The sequence below is a fragment of the Hemiscyllium ocellatum genome, chromosome 7 (assembly GCF_020745735.1).
Source record: "Hemiscyllium ocellatum isolate sHemOce1 chromosome 7, sHemOce1.pat.X.cur, whole genome shotgun sequence".
NCBI classification, from domain to species: domain Eukaryota; kingdom Metazoa; phylum Chordata; class Chondrichthyes; order Orectolobiformes; family Hemiscylliidae; genus Hemiscyllium; species Hemiscyllium ocellatum.
In genome coordinates this window covers 46561343-46585160 of record NC_083407.1, presented here as the reverse complement: position 1 = coordinate 46585160, position 23818 = coordinate 46561343, and the positions used below count along the sequence as shown (strand labels likewise).

At 42.5% G+C, this 23818-nt stretch overlaps 1 protein-coding gene across 1 annotated transcript in view; it reads left to right on the top strand.

Moving 5' to 3' along the window:
* tgfbr2l (transforming growth factor beta receptor-like) overlaps positions 1-23818 on the top strand; it is a 98837-nt gene that overhangs the window by 41979 nt on the left and 33040 nt on the right. The window contains exons 2-3 of the mRNA XM_060827860.1: positions 19011-19164; positions 19923-20125. Of these exons, the coding sequence (XP_060683843.1) occupies positions 19011-19164; positions 19923-20125 (357 nt within the window). The remainder of the gene's footprint in view (positions 1-19010; positions 19165-19922; positions 20126-23818) is intronic.

Genomic DNA, 23818 nt, shown 5'->3' with positions numbered 1-23818 from the left:
TCTTTTTCCAGCAAAATCTAATTGTACTTTTTTCTAATTTAAACAATTCTGTGGTACATTGCCAACTGCTAGCTTATAGACTTTGAAATTTAATTTCAAGAAAGCTGTTCGCAGAGTTAGAAATACAGAAATTAAGATAAATTGCATGAATGATTGGAGATTTTAGAAGTTTAAGTGGATGAAGAAAGGACATTGTAAAGATTTTTCAGAATTTGGACTCTGTAGGCCAAACGAAGATACAGATAGAAAATTCCAGGTCCAGTAGACAGTTACAACCTATTATTACTGATAAATATATTGCTTTCATTCATTCAACCTTTATTGGATTATACACTAATTGGTCCTTTCTGGTGTACAAACCAGTTGCCATTTTCTACAGAGCAAATACAACTGATGTATTCAAAGATTATTGCTACCTGTTTAAATAATTTTTTAAAAAATGAAATACCACATTGGGCCTGCATTTTGTTCCTATTTCTCTTCAGCAAGTTTACTATGATTTATCTTAAGTTACTATTGACAGTTCTCCTGATTATGTTTTATAACAATGGATACAAAAGGGACAATATATTGTAGTACAAGGGTCGTTGTAGTGTTGTATTGATAAAAGTTCAATTTAACTGGAATGCAGTTTATTTAAAAAAAAACAGGAATCATGGTGTATATTGTAAAGAAATCTTTCCCAGAAATATTTTAAAACTGAGTGAAATTAAAGCTGCCAAGATTGGCTTACTGTTAAACTATCTGTACTATGTTCTATGTAGTTGTGTAATCTTTATATTTAATAGTGTAGCAATTAGGAAACTAGTTATCAATAACATGTTCTGAAAATGGAATTGTAGGAACTCCTTGCTATTATATTTGTTACTTAACATATACATATTGTGCCTGCTGATCAAATCTCACACTTACAGTTTAAGCAAATAGTATGTTTACATAGATTTTGGCAACAATCCCCATTTCATATTTCTGTTTAGAAATCTAATCCATGATTATATTTGGCTTAGGAAAAAACAGCATAGGTTCAATTTTAGTTGGGAAAATGAACTGTTTTTAATCAGCTTTATTTCACTCCAGTATGGCCTCATCTAAAGTTTCTGAAGTTTATATTTTGATGTTTTGCATTTGCCTCAGTAACATCTGGAACTCTTTCATAAAGCACAATCTTTCTTTTTTAATGTTTGTGCAGCTTTATTAAATCACCAAAGGCTTAATTTGCAATTCATCATCTGGATTTAATTAGAGGCAATATGAATGATGTGGCAGTCAGAATGTAGATGTTGGGGGGAGGGGATTGGACGCTGTAGTAACTTCAAGAAGTTAATGTTCCTCCTGATAGAAGATTATAATCTAACTTGGTCAATCTTCGTCTCTTATACTGCTCCAAATTACCTCTTATATTTAACTGCTGACACAAAACTGTGTTTGATTTCCTCACAAGATATTCATTGAACGAAACAAATTCAAATGGATCTATAAAGGGAAACACAGAGTTCAAGGCTGCAATTTTCATCTCCCTAGCCTCAACATTATCAGTGCTGTGAGCAGTGTTTGCATCCAAAATGCTGCCCATGGCACACATGTATATTACTAATGCACAACATTTGCTGGGTGACGTTTGGGAGGAGAGCACCATTTTGTGGGAGATGTCATTTTGGTAAGTGCATTAAGTTCCACACAGGACACATCAAAAGTAAACCGATCATGAGACCGATCGGTGTACAACACTGATTTTAGGCTAGCAGTGCATTTGGAGCTCAATGCTTGAGCTAGCGCTGTCCTGAATTAACCTCCAAGCTATTTAAAGGAGTCATTGACAATGTACAGGTTAGTTGCTGACATATCGCTTTGTGATTGCTAGAGCTCTGTCAAGTAATGTTTCTATGCTAAGCTCTTTGACCTAGTTTCAAGGATTCCCAGGCATGGCTGCAGGAGTATCCATTCTTTTTGCACCATAACATGACAGGTAGAATAAACAGATATTTGTATCATTTGAAGCTTGTAAATCAGAAGAGCTTGTGAGATAGGAGAAAAGGGCATGTGAAAAGACGGAGTAAGGCCATAAGACCATGAGATATAGGAACAGAATTAGACTATTTGGCCCATCAAGACTACTCTGTTATTCAATCATGGCTGATATGTTTCTCAACCCCATTCTCCTCCCTTCTCCCCATAATGATCCCCTTACTAATTGTGAATATATTTAATTTTTTCTTAAATATACTCAATGATTTGGCCTCCAGCAGTCTTCTGCTCTAATGAGGTCCACAGATCAGCCAGCTGAAGAAATTGCTCCTCACCTCAATCCTAAAGGGTTATCCCTTCATTGTGAGGCTGTGCCCTCAGGTTCTACCTCTTTTGCTGGTGGAAACTTCTTCACCACATCTACTCTGTACAGGCCTCTCAGTCTTAATGAGTTTTAATGAGATAGCCCCTCATTCTTCTAAATTCCATTGAGCATAGACCAATAGTCCTCAACCGTTCCTCATATAATGAAGCCTTCATTTTGGAATCATCCTTGTAAACCTCCTCTGTTGCCAGCACATTCTTTCTTAGATACAGGGCCAAAAACAGCTCAATACACTCTAAATGTGGTCTGACCAGAGCCTTATACAGCCTCAGTAGTACATTTCTGCTCTTGTATTCTAACTCTTTTGAAATGAATTGCATTTGTCTTCCTAAATACCAACAGAACTTGCATGTTAACCTTAAGAGAATCCTGGCTATATCCTCAGTAAGGTCAATTTAAATAGTGAAACATCTATCAGGATTCTGTGATACAATTTTATCTGGTCCCCCACTGGTTAGCTTAACTGCCTCTGATTATGTGTCAAATTACCATGCGAGAGAGAGAAGTGTATTAGTAAATGAGTGCAATATGTGTGGATGATATGGCTGTTATGGTTGAATTAATGGCAGTGTGCGAGAGGTGAGAAGCCTGTATCAATGAAATTCAGCTTGTATCATGTTGAAATGAAGCTGTTATTTTTTAGAGAAACATTTGTTTATGATATGTGGACCTCACTGGTTAGGCCAGCACTTAAAGACAATCCATAATTGTCCAGAGAGCTAGTAAGAGTCGTCATCATTATTGTGGCTCTAGAGTCACGTGTTGGCCAGACCAGGGAAAGATGGCAGATATGCTTCCCTAAAGAGAAGTTTATTTTTATAGCCATTGTTATAGGTCACCATTAACGTTTTATTGCAAAATTCTAACTAAATTCAAATTTCACCATCTGCTTTAATGGGAGTTAAACCTGTGTACCCAGAACATTACCTTGGATTCTGGATTTCTAGTCCAGTGTCAAGACCATTGCAACACCACATCTGTTAAGTATTTTAAATATAAGTCCTGTTTGTTAAAGATTGCTGGCAGTTGAGTGAAGCATGTGAAGTGCAGTTCATGGAAATTATGGGATATGGTATTTGAACGTACATTCAGAGGTCCTTGTGTATGAGGACATGTGGGAGTCATTGTGGGATGAAATAGGAATGTAGTTGGAATAACTCTTGCATTTGGGTCAGAAAAATGGGAAGGCACCATACTACCTTAAGGGAGAGAGACCTCGAGGTGCTCCAGTGCAAATGGAGGTGTAGTCGTTCATGAGTCACAGAAAACTAACATGCATGGAATGTTGACTTGAAAGGAAATGAAAGAAATAGAATATAAAGCTAGGGAAGTATTGTTGCAACTATACAAGGTGTTGTTGAGACCGCACCTGGAGTATTATGCACAGTTTTGGTCCCCTTATTTGCGAAAGGATGTAGTGGCATTAGAGCCAGTTCAGAGGAGACACACCAGATTGATCCCAGAGATGAGGGATTTGTCGTATGAAGAGAAATTGAACAGTTTAGAAGAATGTTTAGTTTAGTTTACTCTCTGGAATGTAGAAGAACAAGGAGAGATCAACATGAGGTATTCAAGATGATAAAAAGTAGAGATAAAATAGACATGGAGCAGATATTTTCTCTTAACGGGCATTCTAAGACAAGAGGTCATAGTCTTAGGAGAAACTTCTTCTCCTAAAGGGTTGTGAATCTGTGGAATTTGCTACATCAAAGTATGGTGGATGCTGGGACAGTGAGTAAATTTAAGGAGGAGTTAGTCAGATTTTTAATTGGTTAATGGTTTGAAGGGATATGGAAAGAAGGCAAGAAAATGGGGGTGAGGAGCATATCAGCCATGATCAAATAGTGGAGCAGGCTTGATAGGCCGAATGTTTTAGTTCTGCTCATATCTTATGAACTTATGAAATGGTTATGATATGGGATAACCATTCAGCTGCTATTCAACAACCATTATTATACATAATTACAGTATAAGAAGGGAGATAAATACTATATCTGCAGCTCTGAATGGAATGCACTCTCCCTACCACCCTCTGGATGAAAGAGCTTCCCTCGAGTCCCCTCAGAACATTCTGCTCTTCACTTTAAAATTATACCTCTTGTTATAGAGTCACAGAGTCGAACAAAGACAGGCCTTCAGCCCAAACTGGTCCATGCTGATCAAAATGGTGAATGTGAAGACTGCAGATGCTGAAGATCAGAGTCAAGATTAGAGTGGTGTAGAAAAAGCACAGCAGGTCAGGCAGCATCTGAGGAGCAGGAAAATTGACGTTTCGGGCAGAAGCTCTTCATCAGGAATGAGGCTGGGAGCCTCTGGAGTGGAGAGATAAATGGGAGAGGTGTGGGGCTGGAGAGAAGCTAGCTAAGAGTGCAATAGGTAGATGGAGGGGGTGATGAAGGTGATAGGTCAGATAGGAGGGTGAAGTGGATAGGTGGGAAGGAAGATTGGAAGGTAGAACAGGTCATGGGAACAGTGCTGAACTGGAAGGTTGGAACTGGGGTAAGGTGGGGGGAGAGGAAATGAGGAAACTGGTGAAGTCCACATTGAGTAAAAAATGAGGTCTGCAGATGCTGGAGATCACAGCTGCAAATGTGTTGCTGGTCAAAGCACAGCAGGCCAGGCAGCATCTCAGGAATAGAGAATTCGACGTTTCGAGCATAAGCCCTTCATCAGGAATAAGAGAGAGAGAGCCAAGCAGGCTAAGATAAAAGGTAGGGAGGAGGGACTAGGGGGAGGGGCGATGGAGGTGGGATAGGTGGAAGGAGGTCAAGGTGAGGGTGATAGGCCGGAGTGGGGTGGGGGCGGAGAGGTCAGGAAGAGGATTGCAGGTTAGGAGGGCGGTGCTGAGTTGAGGGAACCGACTGAGACAAGGTGGGGGGAGGGGAAATGAGGAAACTGGAGAAATCTGAATTCATACCTTGTGGTTGGAGGGTTCCCAGGCGGAAGATGAGGCGCTCCTCCTCCAGCCGTCGTGTAGTTGTGTTCTGCCGGTGGAGGAGTCCAAGGACCTGCATGTCCTCGGTGGAGTGGGAGGGGGAGTTAAAGTGTTGAGCCACGGGGTGATTGGGTTGGTTGGTTCGGGCGGCCCGGAGGTGTTCTCTGAAGCGTTCCGCAAGTAAGCGGCCTGTCTCACCAATATAGAGGAGGCCACATCGGGTGCAGCGGATGCAATAGATGATGTGTGTGGAGGTACAGGTGAACTTGTGGCGGATATGGAAGGATCCCTTGGGGCCTTGGAGGGAAGTGAGTGTGGAGGTGTGGGCGCAAGTTTTACATTTCCTGCGGTTGCAGGGGAAGGTGCCGGGGGTGGAGGTTGGGTTGGTGGGGGGTGTGGATCTGACGAGGGAGTCACGAAGGGAGTGGTCCTTGCGGAACGCTGATAGGGGAGGGGAGGGAACTATATCCTTGGTGGTGGGGTCCGTTTGGAGGTGGCGGAAATGGCGGCGGATGATACGTTGTATGCGGAGGTTGGTGGGGTGGTAGGTGAGAACCAGTGGGGTTCTGTCTTGGTGGCGGTTGGAGGAGCGGGGCTCAAGGGCGGAGGAGCGGGAAGTGGAGGAGATGCGGTGGAGGGCATCGTCGATCACGTCTGGGGGGAATCTGCGGTCCTTGAAGAAGGAGGCCATCTGGGCTGTGCGGTGTTGGAATTGATCCTCCTGGGAGCAGATGCGGCGGAGACGAAGGAATTGGGAATATGGGATGGCGTTTTTACAGGGGGCAGGGTGGGAGGAGGTGTAGTCCAGGTAGCTGTGGGAGTCAGTTGGTTTATAATAGATGTCTGTGTTGAGTCGGTCGCCCGAGATAGAGATGGAAAGGTCTAGGAAGGGGAGGGAGGAGTCTGAGACAGTCCAGGTGAATTTCAGGTCGGGATGGAAGGTGTTAGTAAAGTTGATGAACTGTTCAACCTCCTCGTGGGAGCACGAGGCAGCGCCGATACAGTCATCGATGTAGCGGAGGAAAAGATGGGGGGTGGTGCCAGTGTAGTTGCGGAAGATGGACTGTTCCACATATCCTACGAAGAGGCAGGCATAGCTGGGGCCCATGCGGGTGCCCATGGCAACTCCTTTAGTTTGGAGGAAGTGGGAGGATTGAAAAGAGAAGTTATTCAGGGTGAGGACCAGTTCAGTCAGTCGAAGGAGGGTGTCAGTGGAAGGGTACTGGTTGGTGCGGCGGGAAAGGAAGAAGCGGAGGGCTTTGAGTCCTTCGTGATGGGGGATGGAGGTGTACAGGGACTGGATGTCCATAGTGAAAATAAGGCGTTGGGGACCGGGGAAGCGAAAATCCTGGAGGAGGTGGAGGGCGTGGGTGGTGATGCCCTGAAGTGTTCTAAGGTGGAAAATGAGGCTTTCTTCCTCCAGGCATTGGGCAGTGAGGGAGTGATGGTAGAGGCGGCCTAGGACCAGCATGTCCTCGGCAGAGTAGGAGGGGGAGTTGAAATGTTTGGCCAATGGGTGGTGGGGGTTGGTTGGTGTGGGTATCCCGGAGATGTTCTCTAAATCGCTCTGCGAGAAGGGGTTCAGTCTCCCTAATGTAAAGGAGACTGCATCTGGAGCAACGGATACAATAAATGACATTGGTGGATGTGCAGGTGAAACTTTGGATGTAGAAGGCTCGTTTGGGGCCTTGGATGGAGGTGTGGGTGCAGGTTTTGCAATTCCTGCGGTGGCAGGGGAAGGTGCCAGAAGGGGAGAGTGGGTTGTTGAGGGACATGGACCTGACCAGGTAGTCATGGAGGGAACGGTCTTTGCGGAAAGTGGATGGGGTGAGGAGGGAAATGTATTCCTGGTGGTGCGGGTCCATTTGTAGGTGGCAGAAATGTCAGCAGATGATGTGGTTTATGCGGAGGTTGGTGGGGTGGAAGGTGAGGACAGGGAGGGGAGGCAGTTCCATCCTTGTTGTAGTTGGTGGGGTGGGGTTTGAGGGCGGAGGCGCTGGATGTGGATGAGATGCGTTGGAGGGCATCTTCAACCACGTGTGAGGGTGAATTACGGTCGTTAAAAAAGGAGGCCATCTGTGTGTTATGTGATGGAACTAGTCCTCCTGAGAGCAGATATGGGCAGAGGCAGAGGACTATGGAATACGGGATGGCATTTTTGCAGGAGGTAGGGTGGGAAGAGGTGTAATCCAGGTAGCTGTGGAAGTCAGTATTTTTGTAAAAATTGTCAGTGTTGAGTCGGTCGTCATTGATGGAGATGGTGAGGTCCCGGAAGGGGAGGGAGGTGTCAGAGATGGTCCAGGTGAATTTAAGGTCAGGGTGGAATGTGTTGGTGAAGTTGATGAACTGTTCATCCTCCTCGCGGGAGCACGAGGTGGCGCCAATGCAGTCTTCAATGCAGAGGAGGAAGAGGTGGGGAGTGATGCCAGTGTAACTATGGACTGTTCTACGTAGACAACAAAGAGACAGGCATAGCTGGGGCCCATGCGGTGCCCATGGCTACCCTTTTTGTCTGAAGGAAGTGGGAGGATTCGAAGGAGAAATTGTTAAGGATTAATTGATAATTGTTAATTGCCAGTTCAGCCAAACGAATGAGTGTCAGTGGAAAGGTATTGGTGGGAACGTCGGGAGAGGAAGAAACGGAGGGCTTGGAGACCATGGTCATGACAAATGGAGGTGTAGAGGGATTGCATGTCCATGGTGAAGATGAGGCGTTGAGGGTTGGGGAAACAGAAGTCTTGGAGGAGGTAAGGGCATGGGAGGTGTCTCGAATGTATGTGGGGAGTTCCTGGACTAGGGGGCAATAGGACAGTGTTGAGGTATCCATTACAGCAGGTGGTGGCATGGTGGCTCAGTGATTAGCACTGCTGGCTCACAGCACCTGGGGCCTGGGTACAATTCCTGCCTTGGGCGACTGTCTGTGTGGAGTTTGCACATTTTCCCTGTGTCTGTGTGGGTTTCCTCTGGGTGCTCTGGTTTCCTCCCATATTTCCCTGAACTTGGCACATATCCTTTAAGACCTTTCTTATCCATGTATTTGCCCAAATGTTATTGTAAATGCCTCAACCACTTTCGCTGGCAGCTCATTCCATATGCATACCACCCTCTGTGTACAACAGTTGCCCCTCAGGGTTCCCTTTTATTCTGTCCCCTCTAACTTTAAAATGATGCCCTCTAGTCCTCGATTCCCCAACCCTCGGAAGAAGGGCGGCACGGTGGCACAGTGGTTAGCACTGCTGCCTCACAGCGCCTGTAGACCCGTGTTCAATTCCCGACTCAGGCGACTGACTGTGTGGAGTTTGCACGTTCTCCCCGTGTCTGCGTGGGTTTCCTCCGGGTGCTCCGGTTTCCTCCCACAGTCACAAAGATGTGCGGGTCAGGTGAATTGGCCAAGCTAAATTGCCCGTAGTGTTAGGTAAGGGGTAAATGTAGGGGTATGGGTGGGTTGCACTTCGGCGGGTCGGTGTGGACTTGTTGGGCCGAAGGGCCTGTTTCCACACTGTAAGTCTAATCTAATCTAATCTAAAAGACTGAGTGGATTCACCCCATCCATGCCTCTCGCTGAAGGTAGGCATGCAGGTGCAGCAAGCGGTAAAAAAGGCAAACGGTCTGTTGGCCTTGATTGTGAGAGGTTTCGAGTACAGGAACAGGGATGTGTTGTTGTAGTTATACAGGATCTTGGTAAGGCCACATCTAGAATATTGTGTGCAGTTTTGGTCCCCTTTTCTGAGAAATAATACTCTTGCTCTCGAAGGGGTGCAGCGAAGATTTACCAGGTTGGTTCCAGGGGTGATGGGACTGACGTATGAGGAGATATTGGCTGGGTTAGGATTGTTTTCACTGGAGTTCAGATGAATGAGAGGAGATCTCGTAGAGACTTATAGAATTCTAACAGGGCTAGACAGAACAGATACAGGGAGGATGTTCCTGATGGTGGGTGCAATCAGAATCAGGGGTCATAGTCTGAGGATACTGGGTGGACCATTTAGGACAGAGATGAAGAGACATTTCTTCACCCAATGAGTGGTGAGCCTGTGGAATTCATTACCACAGGAAGTAGTTGAAGCCAAAACTTTGCATATATTCAAGAGATGGCTCGATGTACCATTTAGGGCGAATGAGATCAGTGGTTATTGGGAGAAAGCAGAATTAGTCTATTGAAGTGGATGATCAGCCATCATCTTGATGAATGGTGGAGCAGGCTTGAAGAGCCAAATGGCCTCCCTTTGCTTCTCTCTTCTATGTTTCTATGATCTTATACACTTCTACAAGATCTCCTCTCAGTCCCCTTACTCTAAAGAAAAGCATCCTAGCTTGTCGAACCTCTCCCTATAACTCAGACTATTGAGTCCTGGCAACATCCTTGTAAATTTTCTCTTTGCAGTTTAATAACAGCATTTCTACAGCAAGATGACCCAAACTAAACGTGATACTCCAAAAGCAGCCTCATCAATGTCCTGTATAACTGCAACATAACTTCCCAATGTCTATACTCAATGCCCTGACTGATGAAGACCAATGTGCCAAAAGGCTTCTTCACTGTCCTGTCTACATGTGACTCCACTTTCAGAGAACCATGCACCTAAACTCTAAAGTCCTTCTGTACCTCTACAATCTTTAAGGCCCTAAATTTCACCATGAAACTCCTATGTTGATTTGAATTTCCAAAATGCAAAACCTCACACTTATCTAAACTCAATTTGCCATTTCTCAATTTTGCCACTTCCCTGGCTGATCAAGGTCCTGCTGCAATTTCTGATAACCTTCCTCACTGTCCATAATACTGCTTATTTTAGCGTTATCTACAAACTTACTAATCATGCCTTGTACATTCTCATTTAAATCATTGTTATAGATAACAAACAGCAATGGGCCCAACACCAACTCCTGAGGCACACCACTAGTTACAGGCCTCCAGTTCAACAAGCATCCTTCCACTATTAACCTCTGCTTCCTGCCATTAAGCCAACTGTGTAACCAATTAGCCAGGTCCCCCTGGATTCTATACAATCTAACCTTGCAGAGCAGCCTACCATGTGGAACCTTATCAAAGGCCTTACTGAAATCCATACAGACTACATCTTCTGTCCTGCCCTTCTCAACCTTCCTGGTCACTTCATCAAAGAACTGTAATAAATTTGTGAGACATGATCTCCCACTCACAAAGCCATGCTGACTACTCCTAATCAAACCCTGTCTTTCCAAATGCATGTATATCTTATCCCTCAGAATCTTCTCAAGTAACTTACGTACCACAGACATTAAGCTTACTAGTCTATAGTTTCCAGGTTTTTCTTTGCAGCCCTTCTTGAATAAGGGCACAATATTCGCAACCACCAGTCTTCTGGGACCTCACTCATGGCTAATGATGACGCACATCTATCAGCCAGGTCCCGCACAATTTCTTCTCTAGCATCTCAGTGTTCTTGGATATATCTGATTAGGACCGGGCAATTTATTCACTTCCATATATTCTAATATGTCCAGCACCACCTCTACTGTGAAATGGACTGTCCCCAAGATATGACTACAACTTCCCCAAGTTCCCAAGTTTTCATGTCTTTCTCCATGGCAAACATGGAATAGAAATATTCATTGAGGACCTTGCCCATCTCCTGCCATTCCACACGTTAGTGTGCACTTTGGTCCTTCAAGGTCCTATTCTCTCTCTAGTTATTGATTCTTTTAAATAACTACAAAAGATAAACAAAGAAAAGGAGAAAATAAACTTTGAGAGTAAACTTGCAAATCATATCAAAGTGGAAAATAAACACTTTGGCTTCACTGTACCTTTTTATATAATTAAAGTAAACATAAGCCCCAGGAGAATGAAACTTGGGACATGATAATGGAGAACCAGGAAATGGCAGATGAGTTGAATAAAGATTTTGCATCCATCTTCACAGTAAAGACACTAATGGCACTTGAAGAATACTAATTAATTAAGAGGCAAAAAGGGGAGAAGGAATAAATAAAATAATTTTTTGCTACAGAAAAAATATTGAGGAAACTATTGGCATTAAGTCATCTAAATCTAGGGGATGTGTCCTAGAATATTAAAATTAGTAGCTACAGAGATTGTGGATGCACTGGTCATGATCTTCTGACAATCCTTAGATCCTGGAAAAGTACCGGAAGATTAAAAATGCCAACCTAACACCTTTATTCAAACTAGGAAGGAGACAAAAATAACTAACTATAGGCCAGTTAGCTTAATATCTGTGATTGGGAAAAATATTAAAAATATTACAAAGCAAGAAATAGAGCATTTAGAAATGCACAAATCAAGCAGTGTTAGCATGCCCTCATGAAGGAGAAATCATACTTGACAAATATTTTAGAATTCTTTTGAGGTGTTTACATGCTGGATAGCTAAAGCAGAAGCAGTAGATGTAAAATAATCTACTTGGATTTTCAGAAGGTGTTTGATGAAGTACTGAACATAAGGCTACTTTATGGAATAAGAGCCTATGGTCGTGGAGGTAGCATGTTAGAATGGACAGAAGATTGGCTAACTAATAGAAAATAGAAAGTTTGGATAAGGGGGCATTTTCAGGACAGCAACCTGTAACTAATGGTGTGTCACAGGGATCAATGCTAGGGCCACAAGTATGTGCAATTTATTAATGACTTAGACAAGGAAAGTAAATGTGATATTCACTACTAAGGGAAGTTTATGGATGACACAAAAATATGTCAGAATGCTGGTGATCAAGATGACTCACAGACTCTACAAAGGCTATAAACAGGTTAAATGAGTAGGCCAAACTTTTCAGATGGAATATAATGTGGAGAAATATCACTTTGGCAGGAAGAATAGATGAGCCAAATATTATTTAAATGGTGAAATATTGCTGAAAATTACAGCATAGAACAATTTGGCAGTCGTCCTGCTTTAATCACAATAAGCTAGCATAAGTGCAGCAGTTATTGAGAAGACAAATAGGATGCTGGTCTTTATTTCAAAGAGAATGGAGTATAAGAACAGAGCTGAAAATGTGTTGCTGGAAAAGCACAGAAGGTCAGGCAGCATCCAAGGAGCAGGAGAATCGACGTTTTGGGCATGAGCCCTTCTTCAGGACTTCTTCGTTCTCATGCCCGAAACGTCCATTCTCCTGCTCCTTGGATGCTGCCTCACCTGCTGCGCTTTTCCAGCAACACATTTTCAGCTTTGATCTCCAGCATCTGCAGTCCTCACTTTCTCCTATAAGAACAGAGAAGTCTTGCTAACATTAATGAGACCATGTCTGAAATACCGTGAACAGTTTTAGGCCCCTTACCTAGGCAAAGATACACTGGCGATGGGGGTCAATTCAGTCAGATTGAACCCAGGTATGGAGGAATGTCTTATGAGGAGAAGTTGAGTAATTTCAGTCCATTCCCCTTGCAGCTTATAAGAATAAGGAGCAACTGTATTGAAACATAAAATATTGTTAGCAGAGAGATGGTTTTCAGCTGTGGGAGTGTCTAGGACTAGCCGTAAAATCCTCAAAATAATGAGTCGTCCTATTAGAATAAACATGGAGGAATTCCTTCTCTTAGTGAATCTGTGGAATTCTTTATTGCAGATAGCAATAGGTGCTTGTCAATGTAAATATTTTCAAAGCTGAGGTAGCCTCATAATCAGTAAGGGAATCAAAGATATGGGAATAAAACAAGAAATTGAAATTTTTGATTTTCAGAGCATCCATGCTCCCTTTGAATAATGCAGCAGACTTGCTGGGCTGAATGGCCTACTCCTGTTCCTGTATTTCATGATCTTGCAATCCTATGTTTATATAGGTCATTGTAATGTTACAGTGCTGCAATCAGGTCCTTGAGGCCTGATTCCTTGTATTAGCCACCAAGGTTATCTTCGTCCACGGTCTCCACAATATATGCTGTGAGAATAATGCACATCTCCCCTCTCGCCTTCCTCTGCCAAGGTATCTCGTATAGCATCAGGGAACTTTTATTAATGCTTTTTCTCCGTTGTGCCATAATTTACTCTTATTCCTTTTCCACACACCATTCCTGGACATAGTCCACAGGCAGAGTATGCCTTCCTTTTAAAAGGTGCAGGCTGGTTTTAAATGGTGCAGACTAAAATGGCGTACCATTTTAGGTGGTGAAAATAGGCCACAAGTGGGGAGGTATGCAGTCACACAAATGTGCATTTAGTATTGCGTGCACATAGCAACATGCACATAAAGTTGCCTGCCTGCCTGCATTGGAAGCAATGAGTATTGGGCAAATTAATCATCATAATTCAAAATATTGCAGATTTGAGGCAGATCTGGCAACAACTGTGTAGCTTCAAGTCCAGTTCTGAAGAAGAGTTATATTGGACTCAAAATGTGAACTTTGTTTTAACTCTCCACAGATGTAGCCGAACCTGCTGAGACTTCTCCAGCACTTTGTTTTTATATCATAATCCCAACATTCATCATGGGGCCTCGAAGTTTGGCTCCAAAATGGCTTCACACCCTTAAAAGATTGCAGATGCAGGACAGCAAATTAGTTCTGAAATGTTTAAAATAGATTTCAAGCGTAATTATTGGGTTTTGGCTGTGTAGTAGTTTAAAGCAGTTTTTAATTTTGATGCTTGAAACTCCTGTGTGCATTATTGATCCTATTGCTTGAATGGTTTGAAAGTTAATTTTCTTAATTAGTTTAACATGTGACTTTAAAAGGGTGAATTAAACAGTGATGGAATAATTCTCCATGAAAATATTTTCAACACACTCAAAACATTTGTGTGTATCATTCTGGATAATTCTTGATTTCATACCAAATATTACAGCACCTGAAATAATTGCACAAAGACAGATATCCTGTCACCAAGTCACCCTTTATTTACCTGTGCACAGTACACTGGCTGTGGCCAACCAGATTGGAGTCAATTGCCTGAACTGAGGAGGTTCTGAATTCCTGCTTATGCTAGTCAGCCAGAGCTTTCCTGATTGGCCCAGGTTAACAACTCTGATCAAGGACTTCACACTGAACACAAGATCCACCTGGTTTTAATCACTACATCCCTCCCTTCCAGGTCCAGGGACATAGGAAAATCTATAAGAGAAAGACTAGACCTGTGATATTTCTGCCTCCGGTCTAGTTCCTCTGACACCTAATGGACTGTAGCCTGTCTCAGGAGATTTTCTTCCGGCAGTAACAGTATCAAGGATACACCCACCTAGGCCTCTAAGGTTTCCTTGACACTTTCAAGGAAGAGGGAGAGAACAGCTTCTGACAGGCCTTCTGGTTATTCTGAGGGGCCAAGATGTTTTGCCCCTGCCCCATTTTTGCGAGATGTTGGTTTAGGACTATATCACCTACCTTATGAAATAAGTCACAGGACCTAATCTATACCAATACAGAGCTATCCACTCCACCCTCCTCCCTGACCTATCACCTCCATCTCCACCCCCATTCACCTATTGTACTCAATGCTACTTTCTCCCCACCCCCACACCCCTATCATTTCTCTCTCCACTCTGCAGTCACCCTGCCTCTATTCCTGATGAAGGGCTTTTGTCCGAAACGTCGATTTTTCCTGCTCCTCGGATGCTGCCTGACCTTTGCTTTTCCAGCACCACTCTAATCTAGACTCTGGTTTCCAGCATCTACAGTCCTTGTTTTTGCCTAGTTGTACCAATACAGAGCTATTCCTATGGTCCGGCACCAAACTTCATCCCCTGAATTAAATCCTCTCTCTCATTGAGAGGAGGCATGTGCTCGTGTTCGCAATTTCAATTGTTGCACATGGGATGGTCCAATAATCAAACAGGAACCAGGACAGTTTGGTAGCAAGTGATTCTGAAGCTGCTTCTTTAAGCCTGCCTTCAACACTTGGACTGTTCTTTCCATGAGACAATTGGATGATGGATGGTCTGGAGCTGTCCTTATGTGCTGAATGCAATTTGACTTTTGAACATATTCAAATACCCTGCTGGTAAATGATGTCCCATTGTCCATGACCAGTACTTCTAGGAGTCTATGTATCATGTACGATGCTTGCAGCTTCTCAATTGTCACCCTTGAGTTTGCCAAACTAACTTTATGCATGTCCAACCACTTTGAATAGGTGTCCGTAATCACCAGGGCCAACATTATCGACATGCAACTGAGTCCAGGGTTTATGTGGGGTGGTGCTGGTGGCAATTTTTGTCTTTGCTGGCATTCTGGGCACAGCCCCATCAACGCAGGTATGTCAGCATTCAATCTTGACCACCAGACATAGCTTCTTGCTAGCAATTTCATCTTGGAAACCCTGGATGACCATGAAGGAGTTCCTGATGAAGGGCTCTGGCCTGAAATGTCGATTTGCCTGCATCTCAGATGCTGTCTGATCTGTGCTTTTCCAGCAACACCGTCTCAACATGGAGGAGTTCAGCCTGTATCTGGCAGTGACCTGTACTTGGGACAATCACTCTTGCTTCCCTATAGTAATATGCCATCCTCTACAGTGATCTGGTCTCACCAGGTACAGAAAGGTTTCAGTCCTGATTGTGAATGTCCTCCTGTCTCCCCCATTACCATCAACTGTTTTAGTTTCTCGAGGACAAGATCTTTTGTTGTCCACAGTTGGATATTGTCAGCGGTGACTGGAATGGTGTCAAGGAAGTTTAAAACCAAAATAGAATCTTCCAGGGGAGGCACCACCAGTGGGGTATCTGACAGGAGGCAGCTCAAGGCACCCACATTAGCCACTTAGCTTCCTGGACAGTGCTTTGTCTTATACTTGTACGCACTGAGAATAACGGCCCAATGCTGAATTCTACCAGAGGCAATGGGCAGCTTGTCTTCCATCAGCATCCCAAGCAGGGATTTGTGATCTGTTACAATGACAAATTCCTGTACATAAAGGTACTGGATGGAACTCCCTTACATCAAAGATGACCTCCCAACCTCCCTTCTCTATCTGGGCATATTTTCATTCAGCATCAGCCAAAGTCTGGAAAGCATATGCTAACGGGTGTTCCTCTCTGTTGGGCCATTGATGAGCCAACACTACCCTAATGCCGCACAGGGAGGCATTGCATGTCAGCACCACCTCTCACTTTGGATCACTGTGGGCCAACACCATAGAAGATGATAGCTGCTTTTTCACTTCCCTAAAGGCTATTTCTTGGCTACACAACCACTACCAAGGCTGAACCTTTTTCAACAGTCAGTGTAAGGGTGCCAAAATGGATTCCATAATAATGCACTAACCCAAGGAGAGATCTAAACTCTGGTACAGATATAGGAGCCAGGGAACCTTTGATCGCCATCACTTTATCTTCCAATGGGTGTAACCAGGTTTTGCCAGCTTTGTAACCCAAATAGGTTACTTGGGGCACCTGAAACATATATCGTTCCCTGTTGAGGTGAATGCCCAGCTGGGAGAAACATTTGGGCTCTGTGTCCAAGCTCTCGAAGTGCTCTTTACTGGTCTTCCCTGTTAATAGTACATTATCTAGATAAATGGCCCTTGTAAAATGTTTTCCATGATCCACTGGAAGACGGCGCAGGCTGATGATGCCTCGAATGTCAGTCTTGTAAATTGATATAAACCCTTACGGGTATTAATTGTAGCATACTTCTGCGGCTCCTCATCCAGTTGCAATTGCAAGTAGGTGTGGGTCATGTCCAGCTTCTTAAAGGACAGCCCCCCCCCCCCCACCAACTTTGCGTACAAGTGCTCTCTGTGAGGGATCGGGTATTATCCAGCTGTGAGAAACAGTTTACCGTTTGAAAATCCCTAGAAGCTGTCAGGCTTCACCATTGGTACTACCAGTGCTGCCCATTCTGCAAACTGCTCTGATTTGATTATTCCTTTGCTCATCCAACCTCTAGATTTCTGCCTCTACTTTCAATCACAAGGCAAACGGCACCAGGTGGGACTTGCAAAATCTCAGAATTACTTCCTGGTCAATATGGAAACTGGCTTTGGCATCTTTGATAGTTCCAAGCCCTTCCTGAAAAGCTCCTGGCTATTTCACTAGGACTTCACTGAGTCATCCATTTTCTAATCAAAAAATGTTGAACCAATCTAAGTGAATCTATCTCAAATAATTCAGTCCCAATAGGTTTGGTCCCTAGCCTCTTACTACCATCAGTGATAATTGAACCAACAGCTCCTTGTAGGAGATTGGAAATGAAGTTTTACCGTTAATTTGCAGTTGTTTCCCAGTGTATGTTCTCAGTCTGGCTGAGATTTTTGCTCAAACTTAAGAGAGTCCTGAGCAGATTTTGTTAAAGACAGATTCTGCAACCACAGATACAGCTGTGCTAATATCGACCCCCATGGCAACTGGATGACCATTTAACCAATTATTAATTTTAATATGTTCTGATTTGGATGTTGCTAAGCATTGTTCCCACCCACGTGTAGCAGGACTTTCCAGGGTGCGCACTCTCCTGGTACCAGCCTACAAGTTTTTATACTGAAGTCAGGCCTTGGAGGCCTCCTTGCTGTCTTTGAGTCCACATACTGGCAGCAACTACAATGGTTTGCTGGCCCAGATTCTGAAGAATGATTTCGCCACTTGGCCGAGGCTCGGCTTTTTTATGGGGTTATACAGTATGCTGGCCAAGGGTCCCTCTGCTCACGGAATCCACAGCACCACAGAACAAGCAGTTCGGCTGGGAGTCCGTGAACCACCACAATCTGCAGCTGTAGGGGACTGCTGCATACAGCACCCTCCACCCCAGATCCCAGAGAGAAAGGGGCAGGATACCCACGCAGAGAGCCGTCCACTGGGGATCTCCACTGCCTGGTGACAAATGGCATGTCCAGCCGGTGGATGAGGGAAAAGAGGTGGACGAGTGTAGCAACTATCAATAGAGGGCCTGCCATGTTATGCCCCTGAAGGGGACAAAACTAAAATTCTGGAGGTGGCTCAGGTTGTGGAGCACAGACTCCCACAGGAAGTACGGGACCTTGGGTCCTCTCCAGTTTGCATCTTTTTTGTTTTTTTTATATAGATTTTACTCTCCAGTTTGCTGTTTAATTTTTTTTGTATATTTTTCTTCCAGTTTGTATTTTTATGCTTTTTTATAAATTTCTTCTCTCCAGTTTGCATTTTGTTTTTGTTTTTAATATATTTTTCTCTCCAGCTTTGTATTTTTTCTTTTTTTTAAATTTTCTTTCTTCTTCCCTTTCTTTCTCCCTTACCCCCATATTACCACCTAACTGCGGTGGTGCTTATATTTTCCCCAGCACCAGGTGGTATGTGTGCAAGTGTGAGACATTGTGTGGATTTTTGGATCTAGAAAATTCAGACATTGATAAAAAGGGGCACAATATCAAAGCTTTACATTTTGCATTCATCAGAACTAGGACACAAAAATCCAGCTTTTAAAAAGGACATCAATTTGAATAGCATGAGAAAGGGATACTTAGTCTTTTGGCCAACGAACATAAGACAAAATTGTGTCTTTTAGCAATATTTAATTTCAGTACTACCCAGAATTATTTTTAGATAGTTTACAGCAAAGAGAAATATTATTTAGCCCATTGTGTCTGTGCCAATGAAAAATGAAATATCTAGTTTATTCTCACTTTTCAGCTCTTGATCCAAAACCTTAAATGTCATCGCACTTCATGAGCATATCCAAGTTTCTGTATTATGAGGAAAGGGTCAGTAGACCCAAAATGTTAACTCTGATTTCTCTCCATAGATGCTGCCAGACCCTGCTGAGCTTTCCCAGCAATTCCAATTTTTGATTTTGTTATTTTTTTCTTGTTTCTTTGTGTTACAGTATTGAATATCCATGTCCTTACAAGTTTCTTGGAGACAAACCTATGCAAGTGGTGTGACTATACTAACCCAATATGCGAGGACAATGTATGTTACAGCAATTGTACATTGAATTCCTATTGTGTAAGTTCAGAAGAAATATGTGTTGCTATATGGTAAGTGTTAATTGTAGTTTTAGATCTTGTGCTTAGCCTTCTTTTTGTACTTGCTTTCTGAAGGTGACAACCTTACTGTGAATTCTCATTTCTTCAGTTGCAACTATGTTCGCAATTGTGTGAGGAAACACAACTTTATTCTATCCCCTCTAGACGGTTTAGTTATTTATCAGCACTAAGTGCCTTTATTTAAATCGACAAAAATTGCAATTTCACCATTCAAATCAAACTAAACTGCACATTTTTTGGAACCTGGGATGAAACCTGACCACCCAGATGAAACCCACACAGTCACAGGGAGAATGTGTAAACTCCACTCAGGCAGTCACTCAAGGCTGGAATTGAACCTTGGTCCCTGGCATTGTGCTCGCCATTGTGTGACCCTAACATGTGTGCCAACCTGGTGTGTCATATTCATCCATTGGAAATACATTAAAGCATTCCCATCACATCATGGTGATATGGCATAGTGGCTCACTGGTTAGCACTGCTACCTCGCAGCACCAGGGACCTGGGTTTGATTCCCATCTTGGGCGACTGTAGGGAATGTAATCATCCAATCAGAAGTATTTCACAAATTCTTCCACTTGTTGCTATTTATAATTATCTTCCACATTGACATATTCCAACAAAATTGCACTTCGCACAACCTACTGTGTATGCTGATGATTAAGAATTTTTTTATCATATTTCTGAACTTTCAAATTTGTATTTTTGTTTTACATGCCATTCTAATTAACCTTTGTGACTCTACATAGGAAGAAGGACAATGAATCCACAAGTGTTCAAACTATGTGTCATTATCCAAATTTACCAGTGGAAGACATAATAATCACAACTTACAATACAACAGTTTGTATCATGACTGAGCAGCCCACAGGGAAAGGAAGGATGTATGTCTGTGGATGTACCAATGAACAGGAGTGTAATGATAAACTTATATTTCAAAATGACCAAAATAGTGAGTATTTATCTTTTTATATAAAAATTTAAGGCAATTTTGTTTTGTATATTACATGCTTTTTGCATTGTTTACCAAACCTCTTTTCTCAGGAAGTTAGATGTTTTTTCAAAATCAACAAATTAGAAATAAATACACTAAAAGAAGTCTACATTACTAGATTCTGGTCTAGGTTACAACATTCTCACTAAATAAACTTTCACATTTTCTTCCATTCATTCTACCTGTGATAATCTCTCTCTCAAGAATATTATTAATTCACATTCCTAGCAAAACACCCAGAGCTGATACCAAGTCATAAAGAAGACCAAATTGAAACCTTGCTCCCTTCGTCTACACTCTTCCTGCTACATAGTGTTTCTGTTTAATTCTGTCTATGCACATTTTTCATTCCTGGGAAAGTTTTTTGATCTATTTTGTGACTTGAACTTGAGATGCTTTTTGTCTTTGGCATACTGCAATACAAGACCACATCAGAGGCTGAGAACCTTGTAGTGAGTACTCACCTCCTGATTCTAGAAAACCTGTCCACCAACTCCAGGGCACAAGTGAGTTGTGTGATAGAATACTTTCCACTTGCCTGTAAGTGTGCAGCTCTCAAGAAGCTTGGCACTATCCAGGGTAAAGCAACCCATTTGATTGACATTATATCCATAAACATTCAGTCCCTCCACTATTGACATTCAGTTGTATCTACATGATGGACTGCAATAATTCACCAAGTTTTCTTCGACGTTACCTTCAAAACCCATGACCACTTCGAACTAGAATGACAAGGGCAACAGATATATGGGACCACGACTATTAGCAAGTTGCCCTCCAAGCCACTCATCAACCTAACTTAAAAATATATCAGTTTCTTCATTATTTCTCGATCAAAGTCCTGGTTCTCCCTCCCAAAAGCATTGTAGGTGTCCTAAACCAATTGGACTGCAGCAGTTCAAAAAGACAGTTTCACCACCACTGTCTCAAGGGCAATCTAAGGATGTTTGATAAATGTAGGCCTAGATAGTGATGCCTGCATCCCAGGCATGAATAAAACGTTACAAAATTATATTCTATCACGGTTGAAACAATGAAAGTCTATAAGTAATTAATCTATCTTCCAATGTGGATGCAAAAAGTAAGCACCGCTCAAGTTTGTTTAGGTATATTTGCGCTATAAGCAACTATGGAGTCCAGGTTGTTCTCTATAACTTGGTTTCTCTTTTGGCTTTTTACACATTGGATCACACAATACTGGTTGATTACCCAAAAACTGAAGTACTGTGGATGTTAGAAAAATGAATTGAAAACAGAATATGCTGAAGAAACTCAGCACATTTGACAGCATCTGTGGCGAGAGAAACAGTTAAAGTGTATGTTAGATAGTGTTTATGAAAACTAATTACAACAGTGATAATTTCTCATCCTATTGAGGCAAGCTGTTACAATGAAGTTGATGCTTATTATGTTTTTAGTTTAAGGAGTTAATGGGCTGAAGCAATGTTTAAAACTGGGAAATGGTCCAGAACTCGCAATTATTATTCTTCCATATGGGAAAGCATCTGGCTGGGAATTGGAGTGACTCAGTGATTGGCTTTCCTGTCTCTCAGCTGGAAAATCCTGGATTGAAGTTCCATTGCAGCTTTGTTGGCTATTAAAGAACACTGCTACTTGTGCAGGCAAACTGATATGTATCAGTACTCATCCCCCGCTCAATAAATGGGGAAGGCTAATAGTAGGCAGTACATACAAAGCTAACCGACCAGAGAACTGTTTCTCTCGCCATAGATGCTGTCAAATGTGCTGAGTTTCTTGAGCATGTTCTGTTTTGAATTCAGACTTTCATCATCCATGGTACTTCAGTTTCATGAAATTGTAGGTCTTCAATCTACATCAGTAGATTTCTATTATCAATCCATTGATAGATTTGTGCAGAAGCAAATAAACTTTTTATTTCAACATCACCATCAGCAAATTCATTATTGGTGAAACCAGTATTTTCACTTCATCGGTCCTGCTATTTAAGGATTGCTTCTGACTAGGCAGGATCTCTGTCACAATTACTGAGGATTCTTCCTGGGTAGATAAGGAAGTTAAATATTCTGCTTGGACTTGTTTCTTCCATTTCACTTGTATCTGTTAATAGCTTTTAGTTCACCAGTATTGACAAGCTCTTTTAGCATCTGGTACCTGCACTATTTGTTGTGTTGGTTTCTCACTTGTGTTTGTGGTTTGCTACTTTAAGAATTGAATGAACTCTGCTGGTCTCCTGGATTGAGTAGATCTTTTCTTAGGATTGATGTATTTTGTTTCTGGACTTGTGCTTCATTCACAATCTGAATGGCTTACTCTTGAGTCAGATCTTCTTCTTTGAGCATTATTAAATTTGTCCCTTAATAATTCTGTTTCTTATGAATTCTGACTTGAAGTCACTATTGTCACATTTTTCACTAATCCATAAGGATTGTTAATCTGTGAATTCCCTTGAATAGAAGATAGAACATAGAATATTACTGTGTAGTACAAGCCCTTCAGTCCTCGATGATGTGCCAACCTGTGAAACCAATCTCAAGCCCATCTAACCTAAACTGTTCCATTATCACCCATATGTTTATCCAACGACCATTTAAAAACATTTAATGTTGGTGAATCCACTACTGTTGCAGACAGGGCAAACCACACCCTTACTATTCAGAGTAAAGAACCTACCTCTGACATCTGTCCTATGCCTATCACCCCTCAGTTTAAAGCTATGTCTCCTTGTGCTAGCCTTTGCCGTCCAAGGAAAAAGGCTTTCACTGTCCACCCTATCTAATTCTTTGATCATCTTGTATGCTTCTATTATGTCACCTCTTAACCTTCTTCTCTCTAATGAAAATAGCCTCAAGTCCCTCAGCCTTTCCTCATACAACCTTCCCTGCATACTAGGCAACATCCTGGTAAATCTCCTCTGCATCCATTCCAATGCTTCCACATCCTTCCTATGATGCGGCAACCAGAACTGGAAGCTATACTCAGAGTGCAGCAGCATCCGAGTTTTGTACAGCTGCAACATGACCTCAGCTCTGAAACTCAGTTGCTCTACCAATAAAAGCTAACACACCGTACGCTTTCTTAACAACCCTATCAACCTGGGTGGCAACTTTCAGGAAATATTGCACAGGGATGATCTTTATTCATCCACGCTACTAAGAATATTATTCATGATTTGGAGGAGACAATGTTGGACTGGGGTGGACAAAGTTTAAAAAAAACACATAACACGAGATTATAGTCCAACAGGTTTATTTGGAAGCACTAGCTTTACCAGGTGATGAAGTAGTGGTGCTTCAAAAGCTAGTGCTTCCAAATAAATCTGTTGGACTACAATGTGGTGTTGTGTGATTTAAAAGAATCTTACCATTAGCCCAATACCCTGTATTCCTGTTACTCCTTCCAAAGTGAATCACCTCAATTTTCCGCATGAAACTCCATTTGCTACCTCTCAGTCCAGCTCTGCAGCTTATCTATGTCCCCCTGTAACCTGCAACATCCCTCTGCACTGTCTACAACTCCACTGACTTTAGTGTCATTCACAAATTTACTAACCCATCCTTCTATGCCCTCATCCAGGTCATTTATAAAAATGACAAACAGCAGTGGCCCCAAAACAGATCCTTGTGGTATATCACCAGTAACTGAACTCCAGAATGAACATTTCCCGTCAAC